This window comes from Solanum pennellii, chromosome 8 (assembly GCF_001406875.1).
Source record: "Solanum pennellii chromosome 8, SPENNV200".
In the NCBI taxonomy this organism is placed as follows: Eukaryota; Viridiplantae; Streptophyta; class Magnoliopsida; order Solanales; family Solanaceae; genus Solanum; species Solanum pennellii.
Window position 1 is genome coordinate 57,344,338 of NC_028644.1, and position 11,908 is coordinate 57,356,245.

General features: G+C 35.9%; 1 protein-coding gene across 1 annotated transcript; it reads right to left on the minus strand.

Moving 5' to 3' along the window:
* Window positions 1-5,558: 5,558 nt before the first annotated feature.
* On the minus strand, window positions 5,559-10,328 carry LOC107026950 (protein NDL2-like). The gene is made up of 11 exons (XM_015228092.2): window positions 10,160-10,328; window positions 8,398-8,497; window positions 8,081-8,178; window positions 7,881-7,969; window positions 7,539-7,599; window positions 7,359-7,445; window positions 7,157-7,234; window positions 7,014-7,070; window positions 6,827-6,882; window positions 6,138-6,273; window positions 5,559-6,062 (listed from the first exon to the last, which is right to left on the minus strand). The coding sequence occupies exons 1-11, from the start codon at window positions 10,217-10,219 to the stop codon at window positions 5,841-5,843; spliced, it is 1,044 nt and encodes a 347-aa protein (XP_015083578.1). The 5' UTR covers window positions 10,220-10,328; the 3' UTR covers window positions 5,559-5,840.
* Between the last annotated feature and the right edge of the window lie 1,580 nt (window positions 10,329-11,908).

An 11,908-nucleotide genomic window follows, 5' to 3' on the forward strand; every position in this document is an offset into this window, starting at 1 on the left:
CTTTGAGATCTCCATTCAGAAATGCACTCTTCACATCCATTTGGTACAGCTTGAACCCCATGAATGCAGCAAAAGCTATTAAAATTCTAATAGCTTCCATTCTGGCAACAGGTGCAAAAGTCTCATCATACTCTATTCCTTCTTCTTGATTGTATCCTTGCACCACCAACCTGGATTTATTTCTAGTAATCACTCCATTTTCATCAAGCTTGTTTCTGAAAACTCACCTAGTTCTAATTACTGTTCTGCCTTCAGGTCGAGGAACCAGGTACCATACCTTACTTCTTTCAAACTGATGGAGTTCTTCTTGCATAGAATTGATCCAGTCTGCATCACCCAATGCTTCTTTAACATTCTTGGGCTCAATAGATGATATGAATGCTGAGAATGCAACTAGATTTCTTGTTTTTGATCTAGTATGAATTCCAGAATTCAAAGGAGAAATGAGATTATCAAGAGGATGTGATGAACTATGCTTCCATCCTGACCTTGGAGCAAACTGGCTTGGCTGATCTGCATGTTCTTCTTCATCAAGAGTGACATCATTTTCTGGGGAGTCTGATGTACTCTGGCTGGAATTTTGAGTAGTACCAGGTACCATATCATCCTTTTCAACCTCAGCAGCCTCTTCAGGTAGACTATGATTCTGATCATCACAGTCATTGTTCAGTTGTTGATCGCATCAGCTTCACCTCCTTCAGACTTCTTTGATTTGAACATTTTCATCACATCATCATCATTATTTGATCCATCATTCTTCAAGCTTCCATCTTCATCAAATACAACATGAATGTTTTCTTCAATGCATTGAGTTCGTTTGTTGAATATTCTGTAAGCCTTGCTGGATGAAGAATATCCAACAAACAATCCTTCATCACTTCTGGGATCAAATTTTCCCAGATCATCCTTCCCATTATTCAGCACAAAACATCTGCAACCAAATGCTCTAAGATAGCTCAGCATTGGCTTTCTGTTGTTGAGCAGCTCATATGGAGTCTTGTTCAAAATAGCTCTTATTAGACACCTGTTGGTAACATGACATGCTGTGTTAACAGCTTCAGCCCAGAAACTTTGAGGAAGATTTGATTCAATAATCATAGTTCTGGCAATGTTCACCAAGGTTCTGTTCTTTCTTTCCACTACTCCATTTTGTTGAGGAGTTCTTGGAGCAGAGAAATTATGGCTCGTACCATTTTCCATGCAGAATCTATCCAGTGTTGAGCTCTCAAACTCTGTGCCATGATCAGATCGAATGCTGCAAATAACTTGATTCAATTTGGTTTGAATCATTTTGAAGAATACCACCAACTCTTCAGCTGTGTCTGCCTTTGATCTCAAGAATCTCGTTCAGGTGTATCTTGAGTAATCATCAACAATCACCAAAATGTACTTATTGCCATTTCTACTTTGAACCTTTAAGGGTCCACACAAGTCCATGTGAAGCAGCTCTAGTGTTCTTGATGATGTTACCTGATTTTTGGGCTTAAAAGATGATCTGATCTGTTTTCCTTTAACACAAGCTTCACAGATCTTATTTTCAGCAAACTTCAGTTTGGGCAAACCTCGGACCAAGTCCTTAGAAATCAGTTTGTTCAATAAAGATGAGCTTACATGCCCCAGCCTACGATGCCATAGATCAGCATTCTCATTCTGAGCACTAAGACATGTTAAGTCATCTCCATGAGACGTTTCTAAGTTTGCCACATACATATTTTTACTTCTGTGTGCAGTGAGAATTACCTTGTTTGTAGTTAGACTCACCACAGTGCATTTCTCAGAAGTAAATTTGACCTCATTTCCTTTGTCACAGATTTGTGACACACTCAACAAACTGTACTTCAACCCATCCACATGGTAAACATTGTCAATTGAATCTTCAAGAGATCTTCCTACTTTGCCAACTCCCAAAATGTACCCCTTCTTACCATCACCAAAAGAGACACCACCTCCTTGGAGTGTCTTGAGTGAGAGGAAGTTCTTTACATCACCAGTCATATGCTTAGAGCAACCACTGTCCATATACCAACATTGACTGCTGCTCCTCTCACTCACCTGCACCAAGAATCACTTGTTTAGCTTGGGAACCCATTTCAGCTTGAGTTCCCAATAGGCAGACAAAGGAGTGATTAGATTGTATTTAGTCCAATATGGTAGATTTTGAAGCTTTCTAACAAAGGACATAGGAGCAGGGACAGATTTTTTCTTTGAAAATCTATGAGTTTAAACATGCTTTGGAGGACCAGGTCTCTCTTTTGGTAAATTTTGCCTTTCATTATAATTTGAGAACCTTTCACAGGAGTTTCTCCAGCTAGCACACTCACCCTTCAAATGTCCATTCTTACCACAGTGAAGACATAGCAGATTGTCAGACACAAACACATACTTACTGTGAGGATTATAGGGAGGAGTGATGTTTAAACTTCCTAGTCTTTTCTTATTGAAATTACTCTGATTTGTAGCATTTGACAGTAACTTTGAGGATTTTGTCCACTTAAGGGATTTTTCAAGTTCTTCCTTAAGTTTGACAATATCCTGTTCTAATTTGTTACTCTTTTCCAGCGACAGACCAAGATTTTTCTCAGAGTTTTTCAATTTTTCTTGAATTTCAGCTTGTAAACCATTTGACATTCCATTCAGCTTTTCAGCTTCTTCAGTAATCTGGTTCAACTGGTTCTTAAGCTCAGAGTTATTTGACTCTAGAGACACCATTCTTGACATTTTCTCTTCAAGTTTAACTTTGTTTTCAGTTAAACTATCAAGTTCAGCATTCATGGTGTCTCTTTCAGATGTTAACTCTATCACAGAATCAATCATGACTTTTGCCAAAGTTCTCAATTTTTTAAGAGAATATTTATCCAAGTCATTTTTCATATCTAGAAGAGTTACCTGATTGTCCTCATCTTCATCTTCTGTGTGGGCCATGAGAGCAAACATTTCATTGAAGACAGTTTCCTCCTCATGTACAGCAACCATGGACACATCTTTTGGCTCATCAGGGTCTTCTGAATCACTTGAGGAATCACCCCATGCAGCAAGAGCCTTTTTGACAACCAAGTCTGCAGCAACTTTTCTATCTCTCTTGCCAAGTACCAGGTCCCTTCTATTCTCTTTGTCACTTCTTGGTTTTTGGTAATCCTTGCTTTCATTCTTGAGCAAAGGACACTCTCTGATGAAGTGCCCAGCTTTTCCACACTTGTAGCAAGTATCACCTTGAGCAGCATTTCGAGTACCATTTGTTCCTCTTTTATAAACTTTGTTTGTCCTCACAATTTTTTGAAATCTGCTGATGAGATATGCCATATCATCATCACTGGCATCTTCATCTGATTTATACTTCAGCATCAATAACTTGTCCTTCTTAGCTTCCTTCTTTGATAAATCGTAATTTCGATTCATCTCATGTGTCTTCAGATTACCAATCAAAGCATCCATAGTCAGCACCTTCAAATCCTTGGCTTCTGTAATGGCATCAACCTTGCTCTCCCAAGTCTTTGGAAGAATTCGAAGCACTTTTCTGACTTGTTTGGTCATGCTTATAGGTTCACCCAGATTTCGCAGCTCATTTGTAATGGAAGAAAACTTGGTGAACATGTCATGTATTGTTTCTCCTTCCTTCATTTTGAAGTTCTCATATCGTGAGGTAAGCATGTCAATCTTAGATTCTTTGACTTGTTTAGTTCCTTCATGTGCAGTCTTTAAGCAGTCCCAAATTTCTTTAGCAGACTCACAGGCTGACACTCTGTTGTACTCATCAGGTCCTATCCCACAGACAAGAAGAGTTTTAGCTTTGAAACCTTTTTCAATCTTTTTCCTGTCAGCTTCATCATATTTCTGCCTAGGCTTTGGAACAGTAATAGTCTTCTCTCCGTCCTTTTCTTCCATCATCGGAACAAATGGTCCATCTAGTACAATATCCCATAACTCGCTGTCTTCAGCCATGAGGTAGTCATGCATTCTAACTTTCCACCAACTGTAGAAATGTCCATTGAAACGAGGAGGTCTGTTTGACGACTGACCTTTTTCGAGATTAAGTGGAGCAGCCATTCTAGAACAAATATCACTTCCTTGGTGTTAACCAAATAGAGAGTGCCTGCTCTGATACCACTTGATAGAATATATGCCTTCACTTAACAAGTAATGGACCAGGTCCCTTACTACACTAACGAATAAAACCAGAAAGTTAAATGCAGTAAAATCAACACGATGATTTTACGTGGAAACCTCCTTGCTTAAGGGAGTAAAACCACGACCTGTCTCACAGGATTTTCAATCGTTTTTACTAATCTTCAAAAGCAAAAGTAAAACACGATTACACCAAACGTGAGAAGGAGTTATCAATCTCACAGTTAAGCAATAGTCCCTATTGCTTAACAAGCCTAAGTAGAAAACTATCTACCCACTAAGTTATCCTACTTGGACAACCTAGACTTTTAACACTACACACTGATTCCTTTATAGATTCAGGAATAGTTTACAGTTTAAGAACAAGAGAATGTCTTCCTAAACAACTACACGAAAAGCTCCAGAGATTGCTGTTGTTCTTGGAATAATTCTGCCTTTGTTTTCTAGTAGCCTTTGCAAATGTTCTTGAAGAGGTTTCTCTCAAGTTGCAAAAACTATTAAAAAATGTTTAGGAAAGTGCCTTTTATATGGACAAGTCACTTTCCTAAACCTCTTTGCCATTGGCTGGAAGAGTCACACTTTCTGACGCCATCGGGAAGTGTGCACCTACTTTCTGTACCGTCTCCAGCTGGCAATCAACTGGCTCGTCATCATGAGAGCCTGGTACCTCTACTAGGTCCCTGGGTTTGTTTCATCTGCATTACTCAAGTAAGAAACCTACAATACTCAAGTAAGAAACCTGGTACCTTTACAAGGTCCCTTTGTTTGTCAAATCATCAAAACTACAAATAACACATGTCAACCACTTCTTTTGATGTATTAGATGACTTTTTGAGATTACGTTAGATTTTCGTTTTGTCAAAGTCTTTTGATATGAGAATGCTACTTTTAAAATCTTTATTTCTATTATCTTGTATGATGTATGCTAAATGGCTTGTGTAGGGCTTTTCGGTGTTCTATACGTCATGTGATATCTAGATCATACTTTAGATCGTGACGAATATTTTGATTGAAGAATATTGACAAAACAATCTTGCAATACTTTGCATACACCTCTATCACACTACGGAAGGTCACAAGTTCTCCGCCTTCATGTACGTGATCATCATATGCTTTTGAAGTGTGACCATTAAAATCGATTCAAGATGTATATCTTATCTTACAAAAGAAGTCCCTTAAATCGTTAGAGATATATATATATATCTTAGTAATATTTGTTCAGTTTTATAACTACTAAATTAAACCATTAAATTATTATGGGAATTTTCTTTTCAGAAATAGGGACGGCAGTCATCATAATGTTGACAAAGAAAACACCAAAAAGAAGAAACAAACAAAGAGCAAATCTAATCATATATTAGAAAAAAATATACGGAGAAAAAAACGCCTGGCACCTGTGCCTGCCTTTTTTATTATTCATTTCTTATTCCTTTTCATCAACATAAATTACTATTATTATTATTATTATTATTATTATTGTGCAGCATGTACATATCGATTCAAAACTTCTCACAATTCCCATTACAAAGAAAAGAAAAGGAAAAAAAAAACTCTTTTTTCCTATTGTTTTTTCTTCCACTTTCTATTTTCCATTTCTCTTATCTACAACCCTCCCTCCTCCTCTATAACTTCACATTCCTAACTGTCTTCAATCAAAGTGGAACTTCAATGTATGCTTACAAATTTTACAAAAACTTATTTTAACTTTAAGCCCAGACTCATACTTCTTCAGAAAATCTAGTTTTAATTGGTTTTAACTTCAAACCCATACTTTCTGGCGAGAAAAGCTCCGGAGAAATGCTGGTTGGACTTAAAGGGCTTCTTGGGCTGACATTGCACTGAGACGGTCGATAAAATCCAAATCCCATTAGAAAGTATTCCAGTGGGATCAACATTGCATCTGGCTGCTCTTCAGTCACCATTGAACCACATGCTTGAACCTGAATAAAACACACCACTTATTACCTTATAATCCTTCACTAGCATCACAAGGCTGAAACAAGTTTGGCACAAACCTCAACTAGCGCGCTGAACCTTCTATCTAACTTTGATGTCATATGGAGAGCCTCAGAATGAAAAGGAGAGCTCTCTCCAACAAATATTAAAGAACGACATTTTAGTTTCCGCAAGCCTTGGGTTATGTCTGGTCTCCTGTCAGATAAATAAAACAAGGTTACTCAATCTATGTATCAATACATGGAACTAAGTTAAGTATTTAAGTGGAGAAGAATAGAAGCTAGCCCATTATCCTCTAGTCCTAAGGGTTGACTACAGACCTATTTCTTGGTCATCGACCAAAAAAGGAAAAAGGGTATCAAAAGAAGGAACTAACCAGGGAAGTATGGAAAAAACACTCGGTCAAACTCCAATGCTCTAGAGAAGAAGGAAATTTACTATCTGGCATTACGCTAGCATGCTCCACAGGAAGCTAGACTTGGTAGAATGATTTCTTTGTTTATCACAAGTTAGCAGATACATGGTTGTTCTAAAATTCTCTACAGCCACTGTAGTAGCAACCTTATGCTATACTGAGCTGTGAGCAGCATCCTATTAGTGTTGAGAGAGAGGGGGAACCACCCATGACCCAACCTGCCTACTTGAGGTGATATGTACTGCTCCCCGCAATAAACAAGAAGAAATGAGGAGAAAAACAGAAGTAAACAGAAGAGATCCCCTTGAAGTATATTTTTGCTGAAGGACTTACTCATTCATAGCTTCAAGCAACCGCAATACATTTGGACTCTGTCTCTCACCTAGCAACTGCAACAAAAATCATACATTTTGCAAAGTCAGACAAATGACTAACATTGTCAACAGGGTAATGTCATATGCAAGCTCTATTGCAAAGCATCATACAGGAAATAAAGGACTCCAAAAAATTAAACACTAACTCTTCGGCATGCTTGAACTACATCAGATTCTGGAACTTCAACACTGCCGCGGACTTCCTGCCACATCATTAAGCATCCAGTTGAACTCTCCACTAATTATAAGAAAACAAGTATATAAGTAGTGGAAAAGAGCAGAAAGGAACCTTGCTAAAGTACCGCAACAGCAGTAACTCCTTCACCAACGTACACATGCCACAATAGTAAAGCAGATTTGTCATCACCTGCATATTGCCCAATAAGATGCAAGAAACTGTAATTTCAGGTCATCTAGAGGAGCAAGAATCATAATTTACAAACTGATCCTCACATATCTTGAACTATAGGAGAAAGCATTAAAAAATGCACCTTATTACACAACCATTCTGTCCAAGAGGGTGCTTTGCACAAGGGGGAAACGAGTATCAAACCCATAACCCTTTGTGTGTATTTTATCTATAGGGAGAAAAACATTAAAATCTTGTCACCAAATGACCGTATCAGGAAAATTTAAATAAATCAGCAAACAGAAATACTATAAACACTTACTGCAAACAAGGTAAGAATATATGCTCCAGCTGTTACACCCATACACATTACTTTACCAAGCCTGCAGATGGAAGATAAAGGGGTAAAATCAGTTTCAACTTCTCATAAAAACAAGCTAAGCCTATCAAGAAGATTCTACAAAACACACAACAGCTCTTAATGTCATATTGAAGTAAAGAGTCATGCATAATCGTTCTGCCAACCGCTTGATTGTGCAACACAAGCATGAGATATAGAACTACAGAATTGACTGTGTTGCAAAATGCCTATGCTGAAGAGGCCGCGTATTATAAGGTTATAATAGTAAAGCAGATGCCAAAAAGGAAGGATCATGATAAATACCTAAAGTAATCAAGCACCTCCACAATCTGATCTGCTAAATCATCAACCGATAAGACAGGATCATCAAGACTCATGACAGCAGCTCCCAACTGCAAAAACTCTTGACGAATATACAGGGTAAGCAACATTGTGAATAAAAGCATTAACCAAACAGTCCACGTGCTACAGTAATGCAATCAATGAGAGTTCAAGTCACAAACCTCATGACCAGGAGGACTTATGTGGTAAATACAGAAGTTATGGAGCAGCAACGAAAATGCTTCTGGACAATAGAATAATCCTTGGAAACAGGACATATCTGTTCAATGACATAGATGCAAGGCAGAAAGAGAATTTAGTATTAGATGGTAAAAGAACCACAAAAGCATCAAACACCTAGATTTCACTAAAAAGTTGAGATGTTGGAATTTCAATAGATGCACCATGATCCAAATATTCCAATTTCAATAGATGACAAAATAAACTGTCTTAAGCAATTGAACTGTAAGAGATGACAAAATAAACTGGTTTTACTTACAATTTAAAGCTAAATCGGGATAGGTGATAAGAGCCGGCTTGTCCTGGTCCCCGAAAACGGCAACAGAGATATAACCACGGCCAGTTTTTACAAGGTGCTCCTGAGGAGAAAAATTAGGAAAACGTGATAAGTTTGACAAGGAAAAATATTCCTAGATATCATCAAGTAAAACTATAAAGTACAGAGCTTCCGAGTTCTAAAAATATTCTACTCTTTCCGCATTCATTATTTTTGATAGGTCCAATTTACACACTTCTTTTTCTCGTTTCTTTACATTTCCAACATTTGATTTGGCCATCTAAAGTTGTGTCATATTAGACGCAAGGAGAACATTTTGGAGACAATTGATGGTTTTTCAAACTTACTAAAGCATTTTATAAATGAAAATATGTTTCAAACCAAACCGAGACCCAAAAAAACCGTGTAAAGTTAATATACGGTTAACCGGAGGTCCCATTTTCACATCTTATCTAATTAAAACTGGTGTGATACGCAAATTTCAGAAGGATAGGAAAACAACACACGAACCTTCTAGACTAGGTTTAAAATGCATGCTTAGAAAGTAGGACAAAAAGAACACATGAACCTTATAAACTATAACAAACCGCATATATCAGGAAAAGAAAAACCATTATAACAAACTGCATATATTTGGGAAAAAAAGATTTGGAGAAATAAAGCATGATCAATATAAACTAGCTAGCGAATACGCAACAATGCCTTGTTTTGCAATATACCCAATGGCGTACACCATTAGAAGATGAAAAGCAGTTTAAATCATATAGAAGTGCAAAGTTCGTTGGGGCTTTAAGTGCAAAGCGGAATTAGAGTGTTGGCTTTAACAAAGAAAAAAATACATGCAACTCAAGTAAAAATGACTGCCCAAAAGCAACTGTTTGAACAAAGAATTGTATAACTATACTTAAGCAGAACATATGAAGTAAAAATTATATCAATAAGTTAAAAACTTTTTGAACTTCTTATTCCTGATAACTAAAAATGCATCTGTATTGTTTTTTCTGCTTTTCACTACCAGTTTACCAACAATATTTGTTTTCGAGAAGACACAGACAGCCCCTGGGAGATAAGGCACAAGCCTTAACATCTACACTAAAGGGCTATTTAAGCACACAACCTAAGCTTTATATGAACAACCCTTTTTCACATGATTTAACAACATCGTCAATAATGATGAAATACAATAAGGGATTCATTTATAATGGCAACAAGTTAGGATGAACCATTTCCTAGGTTTGCTTCTTCAACTTCAGGTGTTCCACACACCTCAAATGAATCATGTAAAAAATATTGCTTATTTGAATGCTCAATAACTTGAGATTAAAATAAAATACAACTCAAATATTTGACTGAAGAACACTTTTAAGCTTTAATCCACTAAATCAAATTGCTTCCAGAATAGCCTCAACCGAATGAGACTTTTATAGCAACAAAAATTTCCTATTTAAATAAGCATCATACTGAAATTGCAGTACGATATATCCAACCCACATTAAGATAAAAACACCATAACTTCCAAATTGCAACAACAAATAAAAAAAACATTTGCTCTATCCACACGCTAAAATCAAAAATGTTGCTTAATTAACTCAAAGTTAGGTGAGAATTAATCAGAAAACATTTAAAAACAAAAAAAAACTACCATTTCTAATACATTTAATCAACATATTCTCAGAAAATGATTATTACAAAAAAAAGAAAATGCCAGTGCGTCGGTGAGAGAGAATGTGAGTGAAAAATAAACCTTTCCGGTGACGGAGATTGTTTCCATATCCACCGAAACGGAGCCGCTCGAGTCTCCCATTGGCCTTACTTCTCTCCTCTTTTAATTTCTCTCTCTAAAACTCCCTCTTTTTTCTCTCTCTAAAACTTTCTCTTTCTCTTTCTCTTCACTTTGTTTGAAGAAGCATTGGAATTAGCATCACTTGCTTATATACCAATCTTTCTCCCTCACCAAAAATATAGTTTTTGTATATATTTATTTTATTTTTATATTAATAAATTAATTATATGGTCCCATTTTTTATTTTTTGAGAGACGTCATTTTCGGTCACCGAGTTAATTTCAGAATTTCACCGGGTCACCGACGATCTTTTTTTTTAAAAAAAAAAAAAAGAAACTCACGAGTGCTCCGTATAGTACCGACGCATTAACTAGAGTGGATGGTTAATAGTTAACCGTGGTTAGAAACCGACAGTATTCGACTTAAATACCCCTTCTATGGTTTGGTGTCAATATCATTTGACATTCAGAGTGGCTTATATTTGATACTTACTATTATGCTTTTTTTAATTTCTTTTTGACATAATTGACATCAAAACATCTAACCACCATTTAAGGTGGCATAACCAAAATATACACACGGATTTCATAACGTGCATCTTTGTTTTAAAAGGCGGAGGCGTGAGACGAACCATTTTATTTAATATAGGGTTAGGCATAATGCGGGATGTAAGTTCTCTAGATTTTTAATATTTTAATTTACAATATAATATAATAATATAAAATTATAAAAATACGTCAACAGTTTGAAATAGTTACAAACATGACTAAAAAAATTTATAGAAAATAAAACTTCTAACATGATCATACAAGCATAAATTAACTTTCTAATAATAAGAAAAATCTTTATTTGAAAATATACTTTTTATCGTACTATATACTTTAGAGAAAATTGTATAAAATAACAAACTAATAACCTAAAATAAATGGAGTAGCTAGGGTTTGATTTAATTGTGCTCCATCGCAAACGTTTGTAAAAAATTGTCAGGCGCCTCTCTCCCAAATATCTCGCTTGCCACTCTCCTCCAATCTCTCGCTCGCTTCCTTGCATTTTATACAAACAGAAGTGTATAAAAATTCTTTCTAATTGTATAAAGCTGAGAAAATTGTATAAATACAAATATTTTTGTTCCCCTCTCTCCCCTCTTCCAGATCTCGCTCGCCACTCTCTCAAATCTCGCTCGTCACCCTCACCTTTTTCACTTATACAAACAGAAGTGAAAAGTATAAATTGTGTTTCTGTTTGTATAAAACGTGAAAAAATTGTATATACACATGCAAGTACATATGTTTTCGTCCTATACACTTATAATTATATAATAAAAATACTCCCCTGTCCACTTTCTTTTGTCTTTCTCTCTTTCTCGTTTTATACAATTTTCAAATTGTATCTAATTTCTCTTTCTCGTTTTATACAATTTGATTCAATTGTATATTCCTTGTCAAGTCTCTTTTGTCTTTCTCTCTTTCTCATTTTTTACAAATTCAAATTATATATAATCGTTCTATACACTTATAATAATACAATTCGTTTTTATACAGTTCTCTGCCCAGTGTCTTTCTCTTTCTTGTTTTATACACTTCGTTTTATAATTTGCTTTAACTGTATATGTATAGCGAATTATACAGTTCTATGTTTGCTATGGAGCGTAATTATGCAAACTTTGCTATAGGATACAAATATAAATTTTTTATTTGCTATATGTGAAAG